The sequence below is a fragment of the Xylaria bambusicola genome, assembly GCF_022495145.1.
Source record: "Xylaria bambusicola strain CBS 139988 unplaced genomic scaffold F5B22scaffold_67, whole genome shotgun sequence".
NCBI lineage: Eukaryota > Fungi > Ascomycota > Sordariomycetes > Xylariales > Xylariaceae > Xylaria > Xylaria bambusicola.
Genome location: NW_025953620.1, coordinates 1 through 19201, shown reverse-complemented (window position 1 = coordinate 19201; position 19201 = coordinate 1). Strand labels below are relative to the sequence as shown.

At 50.0% G+C, this 19201-nt stretch overlaps 7 protein-coding genes and 1 non-coding gene across 8 annotated transcripts; 6 read left to right on the top strand and 2 right to left on the bottom strand.

The window, feature by feature from the left end:
• The first annotated feature begins 1325 nt into the window (after window positions 1–1325).
• F5B22DRAFT_491434 (uncharacterized protein) lies at window positions 1326–2769 on the top strand. Its single transcript, XM_047972358.1, has 4 exons — window positions 1326–1698; window positions 1766–2175; window positions 2238–2469; window positions 2535–2769. The coding sequence occupies exons 1-4, from the start codon at window positions 1520–1522 to the stop codon at window positions 2566–2568; spliced, it is 855 nt and encodes a 284-aa protein (XP_047826021.1). The 5' UTR covers window positions 1326–1519; the 3' UTR covers window positions 2569–2769.
• Window positions 2770–3567: 798 nt separating this feature from the next.
• F5B22DRAFT_t186 lies at window positions 3568–3652 on the top strand. Its single transcript has one exon. It is a non-coding gene; the product is annotated as a tRNA-Pro (tRNA).
• A 428-nt stretch (window positions 3653–4080) lies between these two features.
• F5B22DRAFT_660982 (PCI domain-containing protein) lies at window positions 4081–6505 on the bottom strand (the record flags this gene model as incomplete). The annotated part of the gene is made up of 6 exons (XM_047980333.1): window positions 4081–4837; window positions 4943–5351; window positions 5408–5469; window positions 5526–5751; window positions 5809–6095; window positions 6209–6505. 6 exons carry the CDS (start codon window positions 6503–6505, stop codon window positions 4754–4756), a joined length of 1365 nt encoding a protein of 454 aa, XP_047826020.1. The 3' UTR covers window positions 4081–4753.
• An 861-nt stretch (window positions 6506–7366) lies between these two features.
• On the top strand, window positions 7367–8206 carry F5B22DRAFT_651330 (60S ribosomal protein L20-like protein; the record flags this gene model as incomplete). The annotated part of the gene is made up of 4 exons (XM_047979447.1): window positions 7367–7400; window positions 7550–7734; window positions 7807–7983; window positions 8048–8206. The coding sequence occupies 4 exons, from the start codon at window positions 7367–7369 to the stop codon at window positions 8204–8206; spliced, it is 555 nt and encodes a 184-aa protein (XP_047826019.1).
• Window positions 8207–8665: 459 nt separating this feature from the next.
• Window positions 8666–11524, bottom strand: F5B22DRAFT_651329 (fungal-specific transcription factor domain-containing protein; the record flags this gene model as incomplete). The annotated part of the gene is made up of 3 exons (XM_047979446.1): window positions 8666–9424; window positions 9559–9651; window positions 9812–11524. The coding sequence occupies 3 exons, from the start codon at window positions 11522–11524 to the stop codon at window positions 8666–8668; spliced, it is 2565 nt and encodes an 854-aa protein (XP_047826018.1).
• A 395-nt stretch (window positions 11525–11919) lies between these two features.
• On the top strand, window positions 11920–13491 carry F5B22DRAFT_491315 (acetyltransferase domain-containing protein). The gene has a single exon (XM_047972357.1). The coding sequence runs from the start codon at window positions 12383–12385 to the stop codon at window positions 13118–13120; it is 738 nt and encodes a 245-aa protein (XP_047826017.1). The 5' UTR covers window positions 11920–12382; the 3' UTR covers window positions 13121–13491.
• Window positions 13381–14542, top strand: F5B22DRAFT_491274 (uncharacterized protein). The gene is made up of 2 exons (XM_047972356.1): window positions 13381–13709; window positions 13795–14542. Exons 1-2 carry the CDS (start codon window positions 13640–13642, stop codon window positions 14205–14207), a joined length of 483 nt encoding a protein of 160 aa, XP_047826016.1. The 5' UTR covers window positions 13381–13639; the 3' UTR covers window positions 14208–14542.
• Window positions 14543–15859: 1317 nt separating this feature from the next.
• Window positions 15860–18050, top strand: F5B22DRAFT_491239 (uncharacterized protein). The gene is made up of 2 exons (XM_047972355.1): window positions 15860–16336; window positions 16402–18050. Exons 1-2 carry the CDS (start codon window positions 16007–16009, stop codon window positions 18007–18009), a joined length of 1938 nt encoding a protein of 645 aa, XP_047826015.1. The 5' UTR covers window positions 15860–16006; the 3' UTR covers window positions 18010–18050.
• Window positions 18051–19201: the final 1151 nt, after the last annotated feature.

The following is a 19201-nucleotide window of genomic DNA, read 5'->3' as shown; positions in this document are numbered from 1 at the left end:
CAGCTGCAGCAGTGAAGACATGCATATGCATGGCGAGGTTTCGGCATTTTGGGGCTACCTACCTAGATTATGCAAACGTTCTGGAAAGGCAGCGAGAGAGAGGGCGAATCCAATTCAACTCTTGTGTGCCTACATATGTAGTCGAGAAGGCGACCAATACTTTCGGCACGTTAACCTTGAGTCTGCCTGCAGTCGGAAAATATGGCAACGCGACAGACGCCGCTGTAGAAGAGGAGATGCGCTGCTTACAGAATGTCACCACATAAATCGTACAGTACCTACATATGTAGTAGGTACGGTACTTACAGTACTTGGATCAGCCCCCTGAGACTAACAGTAGAACCCATGGAGCCATGACTCTCCAATGAGACACTACCCGGGGTAGGTACTCGGAGCTATTTTTTGCCCAGCCATGAATGACGATCTGAGAGTATGGCCGACGGCGAAACCAAGTACACAGTTGTAAACTGGCCTGTTATGCTTGGCAAGTCAGCTCATGCCTACCGACTTTATCAATTGATTGTAGTAGGAAAGACTCTTGGAATTGACAGGCAGCACGGGCATGGCCGCCGTCAAAAAAGCCACTTGATAGCGAAATGAACAGCATTTGTTTTGGAGAGAGCAAAATAGCTTAACAGAATGAATGCATGGTTGCTTCTGGAGCAGCTTGCATTTATCCCTGTGAAGGGCTGGCCTTTAGCTAGCTTTGGCCCTGAAACACCCCGGTCAGATAGCCCTGTTATCCATTAAACCCCCTGGCTAGCTCGCTAACCAGCCCACTACGTGATTCCTCCGGGCTCCGCTATGCACTACTATGCACTGCTATGCACCACTATGGCGCCCCCTAGCGAGATCCAACATGCGCCCACCGTAGCCGTCTTGGGGCAGTTTTGGGACAGTTTTGGGCGAGGCCAGACAGGCCGGGAACACGCTAGTCCTGTTCCGGGTCCGACAGGGGTTTAATGAGTCAGGTGATTTCGTGGCAGTATCGGGTTCTGCCAGACGCGTGGGCCAACGTCCATCGTCAACCAAGCGTGTTTGCCTGAAGATACCGGCTGCTTCTTATTACTACGGCTGCTACATACGGTACGGCCACAGGCATTCACGCAGCAGCGTTGCCTCTGCGACATGGGTCGCCCGCTATATAATGAGCCATGCCCCCGAAATTTTCTCCTCTCCTACTCCTTCAAACAGAAGGGGGCTTCAACAGGTAGGCAAAATCATCTCGTTTCATCATCGTTGTCATTTGGTCTTATTGTTTCCATCATCATAATCATCGTCATCATCATCATCACTACCCTTCATCGTATTCTTTGCCTTCAATCGCATGACACTCTATCGCTTTACTCCAGTGCCGGGCTTGGACTTGGTTCTTATCCAAATAGAACCAGTAACCATCTGCGACCGAGCCATATCTTAAGAAAACCTTCCAACTCTAACTGCCAATCGGTCGGAAGTTGAAGAATTACACATCTATCACCACTCACCCTCTCAACACATATAAATAATTATCAACAACATGCACGGCAAACGCCATGATGCACCTGCAAACAAGAGCTTCTCCAAGAGTCACAGAGTGAGTAAATCAAGTGCTTCTTTCAGCAAGAGCCATGGCATTACCAAGACTCGGCACGATTCCCGCCGTCGCTTGACGACGTCAATGTCCCAACACATAGATGAGAACATGTCACCTGAAAGGTAAGAGAACTTCATCTTTTCAGCCCTCTCTCAAATTTCCAAATTCTGACGTATCGCTCGCATGCAGTAACATCACTCCATCCATCGTGACCCTCATCATCGGTCGGGACCAGCGAATCTTTGCAGCTCACGAAGACGTACTCTGTGCATCGCCATGGTTCCAGCAGGCTCTGACTGAACAATACATGGATCCGCAACATGGCAAACGTGTGCACCTACCAGACGATGAGCCGGAGATCTTCTCGTCCGTCCTAGAGTATCTCTACAAGGGGGACTACTACCCGCGGTTAGTCCATAACAAGCGTCGCAACTCGTGGGAGATTGAGCAGATTGATGAGGATCGGGGATCTACTGAATCTACCGTCTATCACCATGCTGTTGATGGCGATATATTGAAAGACACCGTCATCTATTGCACGGCGGATAGGTATGGGCTAGAAGAGCTCAAGCGTGTGGCGCTACGCAAGCAAGGCCTTCGTGAGTCCACCTCTGCACCTCCACTGCGCTCATAGGGCAAATACTAATGCTGGCCATCATAGAGTCTGGAATCCAGTGCAGCACCATACTAGCCTCAGCTCGCTATGCATACGCTAATACGCCCGACACTGACTCTAAGCTAAGGGCGCATTATCTCGCTCTCATTATCCGCAGTCGCAGCACTTTCAAGCGCAGCGGCACCATGCAACTAGAGATGTATAACGGCGGGACACAGCTGTTCTTTGATCTCTTCGTCGCTCTATGTAATCATGTGGACGACGTCTCCAGTGCTTCGTAAGTCACCCTTGCCATCTTATCTCAGCACTCTCTCGTGGCATCTGCTAACATCCATGTTGTAGAAACACACCGCGGAGCAACCGCCACTTCTTCTAGTCGCTCATTTGTCCATTCCCTTTGTCCGTGTGATGTCGTATTTCCTTTATCGGGTTTCATTCCATCTAACACGGACCTATCATCGCCATCTATGCTGCTGGCGACAAACTTAATGATCAACGTTATGCTCTTTTCTTCCTTCTTTGCCCTCATTCCTAGCTTCTCGTTTTTTGAGCTAGGGTCGATGGGACTTGCTTGTTTTTTATACTCTGGACTGTTGCACACACCACTGACACAAATACCACATTATGGCGTTTTGGTGTCGTTTCTGCTTGTTGGAGTTATTATCAACTCGCTGATTTTGTCTTTTTCCCCCCCTTGACGCCCTGTATTATTATTCCTTCTTGACGTCGTGTCGGCCAGACAGAGCCAGGAAATAATATCGCGCCGACACGGGTCTGTATGGCGTCTTCTTCTTCTTCACACGTCTTTCGGGTGGCTGTTTTGGCTTTTCATGTTTTCCTCCTGCTTGGAGGCACGTGCCCTGGGTATTTTGGCGAACGAATCTTAAAATACGCCGCGGGATGGGAGAGGATATTTATGGGGATATCTGGGCACCTAGACTGCCAGTTCGGAGGATGCCCTCACGCTTTTAGAACCGGTTTCAGGCCATTTTCATCATTGGGGTGATGCCGACACATGTACTACTTTCTAGACTATCGTTCACTTAAGGGTTCGCGTCCTTCCTCCCCAATAGAAGGGAGGGAGGCAAGGTCTTGTTTAGCTTCTGAAGCAATGAGATGAAAAAGAGACAAGAAGCTTGGAAGAAGATGAAATGTCGGTTGGTTACGATTACGATACATTACTATTCTTGTATATATCTTGCAAACGAAGTCTTGGTGTCTTTACTGTGCTGTGCCGCTATGATCGCCATTTACTCCCATGAGCTGCTATTCTCCGACACCACAAGAGCATTTAGAACCTTGTAGGTTTGATTGAAGATACAGAGTCATGATTTGTTGTCTACAAGTTTATTTAACAAGCCATTTTCAACAACTTGGCCCGATGGTCTAGTGGTATGATTCTCGCTTTGGGTTCAGCACTTGAATGCGAGAGGCCCCGGGTTCGAATCCCGGTCGGGCCCGCCAAATAACTCTTGTTTTGCTCCAATCCACTTGCGTAACTTTTCCTCAATGCAACTTTGGATATCAGCTATCTTTCTTTTGTAAGCTGTAATCTTTTGTTTCTCATGTTGACTGACGAATGTTCTTGTTGTTAAGGTCAACTTGCAAAGTGAGGGTTTCATCTCACATGTCACACACTCACGCCAAAGTCCTACACTAGCAATCCGTCTTCGTCTCGCTTGTGCCACGGACAAACGGCATCGCGATCTTTGTTATCCTTGCCGCCTGCGCCTGATTCGCCAATCCCGATCTCGGGTAGACGTATGACAGACAGACACTGCCGAGATGATTCTGGTCCTAGCCTAGTCAAGTCACACCCAGGCTCCCGCGATGCGATTCGTTAGCTACCTACGATTGGTGTACCTATCTGGTGGTACATTGCGCCATAGGATCACATACAGTACCGGGGTTGGGAGATAGGGCTCGGCCCGTGATGACTCTAGATGAGTGAGTCATAGTTGGGTGTTGGACTTATTGCTCACTTGTTGTGCTGTTCTGTGAGTCTACTTATGTAAGCTAGTAAAAGCCATCAATTCTACAACGCGTCTTTTTATAGCGATAGTCGCGATGATTTGAATCTTGTATTCAAGGATTGGGTAGCCTTGGTACGTCACCTGGCTCCTCAATCAGGCTGCGTAGGGTATCTATAATTCTCTACTGCGCCTCGACTCCCAAAGCTGAACCGTCCGTTATCAATATTAGGGGTGTTAGCTCTGTGGCAGATCTGGTTGATCTGTAAGCACATGTTAGATAGAGCCTTCGCGAGCCCCCCTCTCCTACGTTATGTTCGGTGAATCCTCTTCGTAGGCCGGTTAGATGGCTGTACATCTACTGTATGCCGACCACTTAATCTGCTTTTCCAAATCAACAGTGTTGATTTCTATTTACAGTGACTCCATTTACTCTGAGAGGGCTCGGTAGCGGTGCCTTAAAGCTCGATACTAATGCCAACTATAACATGCTACTTGCATGATAGCTCCCGGATTGCCCCTAACATGCATATTGACGCGTCCGATGGGCACGTCTGTAGCTGCTTGGTTGGTAATGGCAAAACCCTTGGTTCATACCTTTGTTCCAGGGAAAGCGCCGGACTTGCTCAACACTACTATCCCACGTTCATGGGCGATGTAGCCTTTCATCAGATTCTGGTATGTGTCAGTGGAGTATTATGAACGAGGACGAAGTATACGTCTTGATCGAATGGTGGAGACAACAATGCTTTCAATATATGACCTGTCGTTGCGACATACCTTGTATATCATGTTGGCCATGAGACATTCTACTTCATCGGGGTCGATGGGTTCTCCACTGCTCATTTGCACGGCTGCGGTGAACTCGGTCAGAGGGATTCTGGTCCGCCGTACGGGCGCTGCTCCTTCCTTAGGTTCTTCGAACCCCCCGGCTATGAACACTTTGCGTAATAAGTTACGCAATACAATGTCGCGTCCGCGCTCGAGTGTCAGATACACACGTCGCTTAATGAATACGTCTTCTCCGTCGCGGAGAGCGATGTCAAATGCTCGCAGGTCAGACTTCCTAATAGCACGCGATAGTGGGATGAATAGTTTTTGTAAGCGGGGAAATGGCTCGAGTAGCTGTGAGCTGGGAAGGGTATGTGTTGTCAAAAGGCGGCATGGGATAAGGTATGTGAGAATAAGTCTGGACAAGGTTAGAACACAAGTGCCTAGTACCTGACGTCAATTCAAAATACCTACTCGAGGTTCCGTTGGGCATCTTTGTGGCACATCAGCCACGCCATCTCAAGATGTTTTTCAGCCTAATATCTCGTTAATCGGTCGTAGGCTCAGACTGGGGATTGTTCAGTTCACTTACCTCAACATAGTTCTCCTCAAGAAATGCCAAGACACCTTCATAATATTTGAATGTCACCTGTTGTGATTTAGGAAATTTATCAATTGGGGGAATGTCAGCCCGGCCAGCTGATATTGCTTTCAAGATATTCTTCGAAAGCGGCTCCGAGTTCAGCTTGAAGTATGTTTTGAATAGTAGATTGACAGCATAATAGACGCCCCATTTGCGAGATTCTTCCAATGGCGCTCTTCTCTATATTAGTGAAAGTCCCTGGTCGCGGATGAAAAAATTCGGGAGAAGTCACCTATCTGAAGCGCAGACCTGAAATATTCTATTGAGATGTCTTGCGCAATCTTCAAGACTCTTATGCTCCTCCGCCTGCGGATCAAAATCGTCTTTCAGGTCGTCAATGGCCATTTCATCACTACCGAGACCCCGCTCGGCATCGGCTCGCATGGCAAATAATCTCAAGTATTTGCCGGTGACATAGAGGCAGGGTATGGTCCAGTTTTCAAAGTCATGGTTCGTATAACCACGGACAGTGAGCAGTGTCAGCTCTTTCCATGCGGTATATACCTTGGCCCACGAAGACTTAGTTCTGTTAGCACGGGCATTATACTTGATTATGAATGGCGGGCAACGAGAAATTCGGATTGGATGAATTCAACTATTCTTATGCGCTAGGACTTGTAACATCAACTTACCTGGGCATCACTTCGTAAACCTTCAGCCGCTAAGATTTCTCCTATCGCTTTCCAGTAGGCGGTATAAATAGCAAGCCACCCGCTCGTCTCCTCTTTGGAGAGCCTGATGCTGTAACGAGCCTGGTCTTGATGGAACAGAAAGTTGAGATCGGCTGTCATGGACCGGAAATCACCACGGCCCCATATAGCTCGGAGTTTGGTCGAATGGGCTTCAGTATCCGGAATCAGAGTCTCGGCTAGTTGCTCGCCGTTCGTGGCAGCGTATGCCGCCCGGAACTGGCGAATTAGGCCATCCATGGCCGAATCGGGTACGGGACTCTGGATAGCAACGCTGTATTTGGGCTTCTGAATCTACAATGTATCTCGGATGTGTCTGGCGTGAGCAACCTGTAGATCTTCTATTATGTCGTTCCCGTTCCCTCTTATGTGGAAAGTCCAGGTAACTCTCTCTCTAGCCTGACCAGGCAACCCTTCCAGCACAAAGAGAGCTCATGATGAGAATTGGATGCCGTTCTTTGAAGTTGTCCGTTCTGATTGGCCATGTCCGGGAGCACCTGCCCACAGCAGGTCGCACTTCCCCCTCGCCCCACCTCCCGTAATTGACCCCACCTAGAGACCCCACTATGCGACCAGGAGTGCTCCAGCCACTCGAGCCACTCCATTCGCCACATAACCTTGGAAAGTGGCCCACGCACGGCCACACAACTCCAAATTGCTTGCTAGGGCGGGAAACCCTTAGCACAGAATTTCGCAAAAAGTTCTGGCAGCCGAAGACGTGCCCCAAAGCAGCCTCCACTACACGCACGCACCCGAGCAGACCTGCCCTTCATACTAACCTCCAACGACAACAGGACCGGATTCAAGTCACAGTAGGTTTATCATTCGTCTTGATTGTGTGTATTTTCTCAGTCGCTGACAGTTATCAATTCTAGATGGGTAAGCAATTTTCTTTTCGCTCAATGATGCAATTGCGGTCGGCGGCCACACGAAATTCGATATCGACGAAGTCCCGATAGACATCTCCAGGAAGATCTCGGCAAACGAGCTCAGGTTATGACACAGCCAGGGCGACCGGTTGCTCGTCGTCTAGATGTGGTCTTTGACCAGAGTCGAGTGGGATTAGGGATGGGCAACCAAACCGTAGTGGAAGATTCGATCATGCATGGGACTCTACAGCGTTGCGACCTCTTTTGTAACTCTGTGATTTCCACGCCGAAATATCGAGTGCCCTGACAACGAATTCTTGGCTCCTTACTCGCCGACTGTCGATAATCTGCTATCCGGAACCACTTGCTGCATAATATCAGATAGCAATCTACAGACGCTAACTACTGCTATCAGGTCGCCTTCAGGAATACCAGGTCATCGGGCGCCACTTGCCCACAGAGGCAAACCCCACCCCGAAGCTGTACCGCATGCGCATCTTCGCTCCCAATGAGGTTGTTGCCAAGTCCCGCTTCTGGTACTTCTTGATGAAGCTCAAGAAGGTCAAGAAGGCCAACGGTGAGATTGTTAGCTTGAACAAGGTATGTCCAAATCTCTAGCAAGATCTAGGTAGCAGACGGCCGTGAGTACGGAGGCTAAGACATTCTTTATAGATCAACGAGAAGAACCCTCTCCGTGTCAAGAACTTCGGTATCTGGATCCGATACGACTCTCGTTCCGGCACGCACAACATGTACAAGGAGTACCGTGAGCTGTCAAGAACGGATGCCGTTGAGGCTCTCTACTCCGACATGGCTGCTCGCCACCGTGCCCGTTTCAGGTCGATCCACGTATGAACTCCCAAATCTTTAGTTAAAGTAACATGTAGACGAGCCTTAGCTTACACAAATCTAGATTCTCCGTGTCGTTGAGATCGAGAAGACCGAAGATATCAAGCGCCCCTACATCAGACAACTCGTCACCAAGGACCTGTCTTTCCCTCTGCCCCACCGTGTTCCCCGTCTCAACAACAAGAAGGTCTTCAGCGCCACTCGCCCGTCCACATTCGCATAGATTGGGGGTTTCTCGTATTATGTGTGTGGTGGGAGGTTTATAGGAAATGGTCTTTGCCTGGAGTTCACTATGGAATTGTGGGAAAATGTTCGTCACGATCAATTCAGCATGACAGCTCTCAGAAGATAACGAGCTTAAATCAATGAATGCAACCCCAAAAAAAACCTACACCGCAAAATCTTCTGACGGCTTGGTGAGCATCAGAATAGTGTAGGGCGGATGTTACCGTAACTTAAGTATGACGCTAGAATGGGAGTCGCATAGTATTCTATAATGTATATGGCGAAACTATCCTATAGAGTATATGCTGGCTAGCCAGAGCCAAGCAATCAAGTATCGTATGAATACAGCTAGGCTCCGGTGGACCATAGGTACTTCAAGGTGCCCATTTTCCGATTAATCTTGATTTTTTTTTTTTATTGTTACATGGCAGTAAATTGAACTTCAAGCCCAATTTTGCTAACTCCCTTCGCTCCCTAAAGACCCAGACCGTGGTGCGGAGCCCGCATACGTATCTAGCACGAATTCATCCCATGTGGACCAATTCATACCCGGGGGGTCAGGAAAGCCCTGGTCAGATGCTGTGGGTATGTATCCAGTGTCCATCATTTCCGATGCTGGCGCTTGCAATGGTACAATCGCAGGTTCGCCGGCGGATGGTGCTGGGGGTATGTCGAAGGTCAGGTCCGGCCATCCAAGCAGCGCTTGGACTATGGATTGCCCCGGATCATTGATGAGGTCGTCCATGGTGGATGGGGCGGATCCCATGCTCGTATCCATATTTCTTCTTGAGTTCTGAGCATGTGTGTTAGGGGGCGTGGTGATATCTGCCTTCCCTAGCGCCGCGTAAGGTGTAGGTGATCCCGAGGTTAGTGTATGCGCCGATGATTCCCAAATGATCATGTCCGTTATGAGTCTTGGCTGGATGCTGCTCTCGCCCTCCGGTGCGAGGGCTGGGTCGATGGCCATGTAGTCGATTGTAGACTCTAGACCGCCGAGATGAGATCTTGCTGCTGATGTTGACGCTGCCACCTCTGAGATTGGCTGTGGTCGTGATCGTGACTGCGGCAACGAGGCATGTCCTGCGTTCCCCAACGCCTGCGTCCTCGCTGCCTTCGCCTTCTTGTAAAGCTTGCGAAGAGGGCGCCACAAGCTCCCACGCTTCGTGTCCGCTATTATGGCGCTCGACCGGGGAAACACGGCCTCGACAACTCGCCACTGTAATACTGCAAGTTAGTATTACTTTGAGCATCACATGCAAGCGTGTCGTAGCGTGCGATGAATTCCTTATCGTGTTGCTTCAGATGAGAGAGAGCTGTCCCTTCAAGGGCGTGGGTTGAAAGATTACTTACAGCATGCTCGACGGTTTCTCCCTGCGTCTGCGTGCAGAGCTCTGCGAGCGCGACGGCTAGCGGATGCCACTGTACGTACGTCTCTGCCCACCACTATAGTTCGCTGGCGTCAGTGATGACTCTCTTAGGTAGAACGAGAGCAGATTTTGGGATTCACGTAAGATCCTGGAGAGATGTTTATGGCTCTAATAGGCCATTACGGCCTCCGTGAGAGGCTAGAATAGGAGGGAAATGGCTCTAAGGGGTAACATACGCGGAAGCGGTCCGAGTAAGGACCTGCGGCTACGGCTTCTGACAGCTCGATAATTGAGATGGCGGTGCGGAGCGTGGACTCGCGAGACACGGGCGCCGCTGCGTGCTGCGAAGGTGCTGTTGAGGCAGAGGCGGCTGCGGTGGACTGGGACGGCCCGGCGGCTTCAGATGCCCCCGTGCGGGAAGTTGAGGCCTTGCCTATCCCCGGCTGCCCCTTCCGCGGATGCAGCGGGTATCGCGTAATTAGCCACATCTTCATGATGATGAGCCGCGCGGTGGCGGAGGCGAGGTACGAGCCTGCATGGGTCGGATCAGCGCCGTTCACAAATTGTGATTCCAGGTGCTTTGCCCGCAGTAACCTCTGCTCTTCGCTGTAATGTTCTTGATGATTGTATTCTCCCCAGAGGAAGATTCCTGAGCTCTGAGCAGTGAGCAGACAGAACGTTGTGTCCGAGGGGCCTGGGCGGTCCTGGAGTGACAACGTAGTGTCCGGGCCAAACTCTATGTCGTCGATATTGTGTGGGAGGCGTGTGTTATAGCTTCCTCGTGAGATGATAGTACTGGTACCACGGTCCTCTGCCGCACGGATGTCGAGCACGATGAGTTGCCACCACAGACGCCGGCGTAGCTCGGCCTCGTACGGGCTGAAGCTAGAACTTGTCCCGTCGCCGTCCTGGTGCATGTTGAGAGCTTGCGCCAGACGAATCGGAAGACCCAGGAGCACCCAAGAGGCGCGAGATCCGTTATGTGACCGTAAACAACAAGCATATAGCGTCAGTGCTTGGAGTGTTTCAAGACTAGTGTTGTTGAGATAGTCGGCCCGGACGAGAGCCTGCTCGATGCCTGCTTCAAATAACGTCGCCAGATCAGCGCGCGGCCGGCCTACGACTTGGACGCATTCCGCAGAGGTAAGACTCGTGATAGCAGCGTAGTATATGGCGAAGAATAATGCAGTCAGCTCGTGACTTAAATCCGATGCTGTTTCTGGATGGTCGGCGAGCTTGTGTAAGGCGCTCATGATTGTTGGTTGGTGTAGAATCTTCAAATACATGTCGACATTCCTGAAATACACTGATGCTAGGTGTCGTATGTGATTTGGTGACGGATGCTGGATGGCCGGCGAAAACCTTGTGTATGAGCTCCCGAGCAGCATCCCCGGTGATGTTGAGATGACACTCCCACCGCCGCCAACCGACTCAGGCGTATTTCCTTCACCATCCTCCTCGTCATCGTCAGAATCCGTAGACTGTTCTAATGCCTGTTTCAGACCCCCAACCTCATCGCATAGCGAGGACCAGAACTCCCCGGATAAAAAGCGTGAAGCGGTGCTATCCTGGGGTGGTCTCACTCCTTTGATACCGCAGGTAATGTTTTCGTCATGCGCCCGCGAGTCAGTCTCAGTAGTTGGATGAAGCTGGTGCTCAGGAACCTGTGCATGTGCATCTGTACCATCCACATGCGCCGACTCGCTTTCATCAAGATCTGCGAGTCCAACTCTGCCTACAATAGACTCTAGCCGCTTTAATCTCTGCAGCAGCTCGGCATTCTTGGTCTTCCGGGGCCGCTGGATTCGCTTCCGTGCCGGGAAAACGCATTCTGACCCGCTGCGCTCGCAGTTGCCGCACGGGCTTTGCTTGTCGCATTTCAATTTTCGCGTCCGACAACATGTGCAGCTGAGCGGCGGCTTTTTGGGGGGCTCGCTATCGTCAGCCATGGCTTGGCTTACCCTACCTATTCAGACGAGTTAGGTATGTCTACGACGGCAGTCATGTGGCCCGCTGACGGACCAAACTCACGGCAATGCCGATGTCAATAAGAAGGGTGGAAATGAGTATACCGGCACTTGGATTTTTGGTCTAGATTTAGTAAGTGTAGTCACTTAGTCTTACCTCGCATTAGGCAGAAATGTCATGGGGTTGAGACGGATGAAGCGTTTTAGCTGACCCTTTTGAATAACTTACACTAGGTAGGTAGGCCCACGGATCCAGGTCCATTATAGCTCTAATTGGGCATTCCGAATTCTCACACATTAAATGCATATATTCTGTTAACTGCCGCTCTTACCAGCTCTCGAGCCCTGCCCTGAGTAAGTCTTTGAAATTAATTCGTAGCTATAGCTCTTTTGTAAAACAGGAAATACGGCCCCGCTCTTGTATAGCAAGAAGTGGTTACTCTAGACAATCATAGACCATGGGGGAGACGGCAACTCGACTTATCACTGTTGTTTCACGGGGCCAACTACCGTATTCTAGACTCGCTGACAGGCTCCATCAATAAGACATTAAGATGACGAGTAACTTGCATTGTAAATATTTCGCGAATTGCCCGCGTGCGGCACGCAGTCCATGGGTAACCCTTACCGGGCGAAGCTGAAAGGGATGACTCACACATCACGACACACTGAGCCCTAGGAAGAAATCAGTGGCACCATGAATGCGAAATACGAAATGCAATAAAACCAAAGACAGTTGCCGCAATCGAGTGCAAGTAGAGACACAAATCTTTCCGAATCTTCAAAGTCTATTTACAAGAACGCGAGTTAAAACCTGCCTCGAATCTAAATTTGTTCACGATGGCTTCACCAAATTCGTCTGCGCCCCCACCGCCTGCTCCTTCCAAGGTTCAGGTCAAAACCACAGGGCCAGTAGTAGTACCCCCAAATATCAATAGGCTACCTATTGTCACGGAGCGTCTACTACTACGCCCCTTCGACATCTCCGACGCTGAAGCAGTTCATGTGCTCCGAACGCAGCCCGAGGTCATGCAATGGACAGCGGTCGGCACAGCAGATAAGGACATGGATGAGTCACGAACCTGGCTTCAACGGTATCTGCCTCCAAACGACTTGCAGGCCTACAACTTCGTAATTGTGGATAGAGGCGACGGTACCAACGGCGACACAGCCGGTGAACTGGTCGGCGTCGGAGGCGTTCATCACACACGCAATGGCTCCGGATGGCCTGAGTGTGGGTACATGTTGCGCAAGGAGTATTGGGGCAAGGGCCTTGCTACTGAGTTCCTACGGGCGTTCACCAAGGCATGGTGGGCACTACCGCGAGAGGAGATCCGGGTCGAGGTCAATGAGGAAACTGTGGGAGGTAGGGGGGAGAAAAACGATAGCGGCGAGCTACAAGTGCCCGAGATACTCATGGCCGTTATTGAGGCAAGCAATGTAGGGAGCAGGAGGGTTCTCGAAAAGTCTGGATTCCGAGAGTACAAGCAATGGACAGAGCCGGACAGTCGCGTGGGCTACGAGGGGTCAACCGCAACACTTGTTGCACTTTTGCTTGAAAAGGCGCCGGACAGCTGAAGCGCTCCGATATAACTTCAAATGAGCGCGGCTACCTAGTGCGATGACCAATCACTTTAAGCTTCGATGAAAGCATAGATTATTAATTCTATTGTCTCCGAGCACGAGGTTACTTCTCGCATTCGCGTGGCGTATGTTGATTAAGCACGCAGTGGCTGCGTCGTTCTATGCAGGTCGCTTTGTGGTTTTGGCCGCACTAGATCCTCCATGCGTTCTGTTTAGCGACCTGCGACGGCTTCGGGACCGAACCACGAGCTGACAGCGCCGCCCGTACCAAGATCTGTGAATCCTCTATCTTCAACGGGCTCTAAACTATCCGCTTCCCGATTGCGACTGTGCTCAATCGCTCAGTACGGACTTATAAGAAGAAGAGTATGAAACGAAATCTAGGCCAATGTATCAAGCAGTCATAATTTCCCCATCATCTACGCGCACATCATTGTCAGATTGAGACTACATTCATCAGCATTCACCAACCAACCAGTTCTTACACCTTCAGACCTCGTAAAGGACTCAACAATGGCACCAAATTCAACACCGCTCGCCGTAGCCGCGGGTATCTCTATTCTTGCCTCGGGATGGGCCGCAGGTAAAGTGCGCCCTTTCCATATGACAGATCTATCTGCCTGATCGTGAAGGCGAGCAGCTGACATGTTGTCTTGGACTAACGGCAGGTCTGAGCACGAGCCTCAGCGTGTTTGGAATACCAACAATCCTGCACGGCAACGCTCCAAGTGAGGTCATGGTCCGTCAGTGGCGATTCCAATTTCTTCGCGGGCAATCCATCATTCCCGGCGTGGCGGTCCTCAACGCAATCAACTACTGGACCATTGCGTACCTCTGTTGGTCGCGCAGCCTCGAGTGGCGTGGGTTCGCGGCGGCCGGGTTGTCGACCTTTTTCCAGGTCCCGTACACGCTTACGTTCATCATGGAGACCAATAGGCAGATGCTTCCCGAAGGAAAGGAGAAGACGCTGAGCGAGGATTCGGCCAGGTCACTGATCAAGAAGTGGGGAGACCTGAACGTTGCCCGTGCTGTTGTCCCAATCATCGGGACGGGCTTGGCTTTGTGGAACTTCTGCCTGTAATCATACGTTGATGTACAGCTATGATGGTATAAAAGGGAAGACAGCAACAGAATGGGACCGATTGGAGGCCTTAGCTGCCTGAAGCTTGGGAGGGGCTGTGTTTGATGCGTGCTTCGAGGACACAAAGTTCTAAGTACGTAAGACTACCTGCGCAACGTTGTCTCATACCTTGGATTTCCTTGCGGTTAATTCGAATTTGATACTATTCTACATATCCCATATCATGGGTACTTGATGATGACACTGGCACGAAATTAATGTATATATATATACCTTAATGATATGTATTTGGTGCTCGGTTAGTGTCTAGATCTCGGGGGCACAGTGACGGCGGGGATCAGACGGGAGGGGGAGGGGAAGGGGAGGGGAAGAGCGGAAACTACCTTGAAGTGCCCTGAGCGAGTCCCTGAACTCTGCCCTGACCCATGAATACAGTGCCAGTGAAGTAGAAAGCACGGTGCAAACTGGGGAAGCAGATCCGCATCTTCGGGGCGCAGTTGAACTGTTAGGAAGGGCAGGAAGGGCTATCGAGGCTATTTCGGTCACAGCAAAGGCCAGACTCGCCAGACTCTCGTCTGTTCCCGCCTGCTCTAGTCTGGAATGGCACGGCGCATTCGCGGTGCACATAGTGCTAGAAGTGTCGAATTAGCACGTGGCAGGCGGTTTATGGGATTACCTGTCCCACTCCGTCCCACTCCCTGTCCCGACCAGGCGACTCACGATGTGCCTAAGGTATGTCTTATGACGTGGGGGAAAGGAGCTGATGTTGCGACCATCTCTGCACGAGCGTCCATTTCCTGCGCCCATCTGCAACATCCGCAACATCTGTTACGACACTACAGCCTACAGAGCGGGACTGAGCAGACAAGCGGGCTGACTGGCTGAGTAACAGGTACCTAGATACGATGCACCAAGTACATGATCCGCAGCGAACAGCCTAATACTAGGTAAAACCTCAACCTCAACCTCACACTCACACTCACACTACCTACACACATATACTTCCTATATCATTCTATTGCTCCATACTACCCATACCTATCTACTTTGCATACCTCACTCACCTATTTATTATTGCCTTATTATTTACTGCCTTTGCCTGCATACCTCTCAAGGTGAACAACCCCCCTCCCCACAGGTTGCTGAGTAGTAGGCAGCAAATCAGCAGAATCATCAAGCCATCGGGTCATCAACCATCAGCTCCCCGGCATTTATTTATTTATTTATACCCATAGGTAGACTGCTCAACGTAAGCGACGTGCAGCATACACCTTGGACATATCCGTTCCCATCCTGCCTGTCTACCTGCCTGTCTGACTACCTGTCTGACTACCTACCTACCTACGTCTCTCTATTTTTCTGTCTGACGGACCGAACATCCATCCATCCACCCTGCCTGTGCCTGGCAGGCCCTGTTCCTGTCCCTCCGCTGTCCTTCTCCAAATGCGAATATCTTTGTCACCGTCACCCTTCGCAACTCTTTGCGCCCTACTGTTATCCAGCATATCGCCGACGTGCACTTATGCCGCCTCGGTTTCGTGACACGGCAGAAGCTGTGCTGCCCAATACATCATTGTATTAAGCCTTGATTCTCGTCTAGGCACACATAACCAGCGCCCAATTATCTGATCTCGCCCTCTCTTGGCCGCTGGGTCACCACCCTTAGCCAGACTTCTTTTCCGAGCATGATGATTGAGCGTTCCTTGTCACCGTAGAATTCTAGCTTTGATAGAAATCCCTTCCGACCCATCTTTACATAGACACCGTTGTCTTATCTCTGTTATTTCAGATTTCTCCAAATGGCGGCCTCGGTCACATCCAGTCCGAAGATACCCTCTTCTTCGTCTTCTTCCTCTCCCGACACGCATCGTTCACGACCTGAACCTCAGTCTCAACCTACACCTCAACCTCAACCTCAACCGCAACCACAGTCTCGATCACGAAAACAGTCGCAGTCGCAGTCGCAATCGTATTCGGAACCGCAGCCGCAGCCGCAGTCGCAACAACAACAACCAGAGCCGGAAAAACCACAAGCCGATGGAAAATCGTATTATGGCTACCTATTCAAGGAGGACAAGTCGCCAACCGACAAGTTAGATGGCCTTCTCCGTGCTCTTGGACAATATATTGTCAGTTATTACGGTCTATTTGTATCTCTTCGCACAATGTCTTGTACTGACCACTAGATATCTAGATCGACCATATCGGCGACACAAACGACAAGCAATTAAATCCGCGGAAACTTGCCGCTTTCTACCATGCCGTAGGTGGTGATTACGATTCGCTCTTTCTTAAATCCCCAGATAGGACGATATCATACATATGGCAGGCCTTAGGCGTTCAACACGCTCTTCAGCCCATTCCAGACAATGATTATGCTCCACCATCCGTGCCTGCCCTGACATTGCGGGGATTTGTGAGATGGCAGTCTCTCCAAATTCTTCTCGGACCTGAAGAACATGTTCCCTACCTACAACATGCTGTTGCAAACTGGAGTTTGAAGGATCCTTATACAGGCGATGCTTTCCCGGTTGATTTGCCAGCCTCAGCCTTCCCCTCCATGTGTGACCAAGCCGTTGATGAATGGCATAGGGCTTGCGGACAAAAGCTTCGAGAGGCTGCTACGCCCCTTGACGAAGAGGAGCAGCCACGACGACGCCACAGTTCTGAAACTCGCATCCCCTCTACATCTAATCACCAAGCTCGTGGTGTGCCGACTGGAGGTGCGCCCCATCATCGACCTGAGTCTGACTATTTTCGGCGCAGGCGGCCTATGTCGTACGTCCACGTATCGGAACACCGGTATCCTCCACACGCTGGCCATACTAGCGTACCGGAGGCCAACCGCAGGGCGGGTAGTAGTAGCGGGAGTTCGTTAGAAGATCTTCCAAGGAGAGGTCGACGACCTTCGGAGATTAAAGTCCCACCCGTTTTTGTGAGGGAAGATACGCGGACATCCACACACTTAGACCCCCCTCGTCCACCTAACGTTCGCCGCCATAGCCACAGTTATCAGTCACCTTATGTCGCCTCAATTCACGATTCAGACTCAGATTCAGATACGCTGCGACCCTCCCCACGTCATAATAGTTCCGCACCTCAACCACCTCCAGGTATTCGCCGTGTGCCCGTGCCAGCTCCCATACCGGCCACAGCTGCGAATCGAGTCCGTCGCAGTGACATTCGAACTGAAGACCCCAGGCGCATCAGCCTACCTGCCGAGCTCAAGCAGAAGTTCACGTCATTCTTGATGTCTTCATCTGGTCGACAGCGGAGCAATTCCAGAGAGCCTGGTCCCACTCCACATTCCAGTGTACGATATCGGAAGGAAGTGCCACGGACCCGCCTGAGTCGCAGTCTATCCGGTGATTCCTACACAAGCGAAGGATCGTTACCAGAAATGGCCTCAAAATATTCACCGCGTGATAGTCATGAACACAACCGTGCACGGGAACATGTAATAGAGCGCGAACGCGAACGTGAACGAGATCATGAGCTTGACCGAGAACGGGAGCGTGAGAGAGCACAGTGGGAAGAGATGGAAAGACAGGCTCGTAGAGAGAAGGCTTATCTACGCCCAACGATCAACAGGAGAACAAGTAGCCATGCAGATGTTGATCGTCGACGACAAGACGTGGTATGGGATGCGAGAGATCGACGAAGAGAAAGTAGGGACCTAGAGAGAGAAGTCCGACGAAATTTGACGTCTGATGAAATGGACAGACGAGACCGTCGAAGATACCAGGACCGCGACCCAAATCCAGTTATGACCGGCGTTGGCGGCAGAAGATACCCCCGTTGAAAAGATATTTAGATATGCGATTCTCGATGGGTTTTACGCATACGGACAAGGAGTTTATGGAGTTTGAGAACGGCTTTGCTTTCATGTATAGGTCTGTTGATGGAGCGATCCATGGTTCGCATGACAAGCAGATGACTCTTCAAAACACACCATGTTGACCTCGACCAATTTGAAGCAATTCTTGAACATAGGAACAGCGGGGGGAGCACACATATAAAAAGGATTTTGTGCAGCTATTTTCTGAAATACGGTTCTGCTATCAGTGCAAAAAGAGGTAGTAAAAAGCAATAGACGCAACCCGGTGAAAATCACCCCTCTCCTTCTGCGAGCCATGTGGGCTCCAGCTCAATCATTTGCGAATTAGATGAGTTGAATGATTTACATGAAAATAGAATAAACCAGCAACTTCTAGCTGGGAATGTGGCAGTCTCGCCAGATACTTCGAAACAAACAATTGTAGGCTGCTAAGATTTTCCTGAAGTAACAGTAATACGAGATAAAAGTCCAAGTGAGTGCGCAAGTAGATATATCTATCTATGCTTACCGTGCTTCCTCAATCTCATAGGGTAAGGAACCATATATGCAAGAGAGCAAATAGTTCCAACTATCTACCGGGTCTACGATCTACTTGATAAGGTTAAAGGTATTGCTAGCAAGAATCGGAAGGAATGCATGAGCGCGAGAGGCTCTATGTCTGTAGCTAAGTTATATCGAAAGTCCTTTCTCTCGAATATTTCCTATTCTCTCTACTCGTTATATCTTCAGTGCGTGTTTCTGAATGTTGATTCATGTTGGCATATTTGGCAAAGTTTAATTACTACATAATCACTATCGCTATATAACCACTGAATAACTGAATGATAGTGAGAGCATAATAAAATTGTAGCTAACGTATAATCATGGCCTGACTGATAAATAACTATAGTTAACGCATCTCCCACTTGACCTGGCCACCTAATTGACCTGGCCACCCCAATAACCTATATAAAACCCTATTATTTCAATCTTTAATAACTTTACGAATACTAACTGTACGATTTAATAATTAGTACCTTTGAATCCGTTATTTAATGGGGAATCCAAAGGTATTTTTTACCATTTTTTATAAAATTTATTAAGCAAGATATTAAGCAATACGCTAAAGGAACGCTAAGCAAGGATTATTTTAGCGCTTACTTTAGCGTATTGCTTA

Bases quoted from the DNA above. Each gene is read 5' to 3' on its own strand.
- F5B22DRAFT_491434 (XM_047972358.1), top strand. From the start codon at position 1,520: ATGCACGGCAAACGCCATGATGCACCTGCAAACAAGAGCTTCTCCAAG. The intron at 1,699-1,765 runs GTAAGAGAACTT...GCTCGCATGCAG, and splicing joins GAGAACATGTCACCTGAAAG to TAACATCACTCCATCCATCG. The intron at 2,176-2,237 runs GTGAGTCCACCT...TGGCCATCATAG, and splicing joins GCTACGCAAGCAAGGCCTTC to AGTCTGGAATCCAGTGCAGC.
- F5B22DRAFT_491315 (XM_047972357.1), top strand. From the start codon at position 12,383: ATGGCTTCACCAAATTCGTCTGCGCCCCCACCGCCTGCTCCTTCCAAG.
- F5B22DRAFT_491274 (XM_047972356.1), top strand. From the start codon at position 13,640: ATGGCACCAAATTCAACACCGCTCGCCGTAGCCGCGGGTATCTCTATT. The intron at 13,710-13,794 runs GTAAAGTGCGCC...GACTAACGGCAG, and splicing joins TGCCTCGGGATGGGCCGCAG to GTCTGAGCACGAGCCTCAGC.
- F5B22DRAFT_491239 (XM_047972355.1), top strand. From the start codon at position 16,007: ATGGCGGCCTCGGTCACATCCAGTCCGAAGATACCCTCTTCTTCGTCT. The intron at 16,337-16,401 runs GTCAGTTATTAC...CTAGATATCTAG, and splicing joins GTGCTCTTGGACAATATATT to ATCGACCATATCGGCGACAC.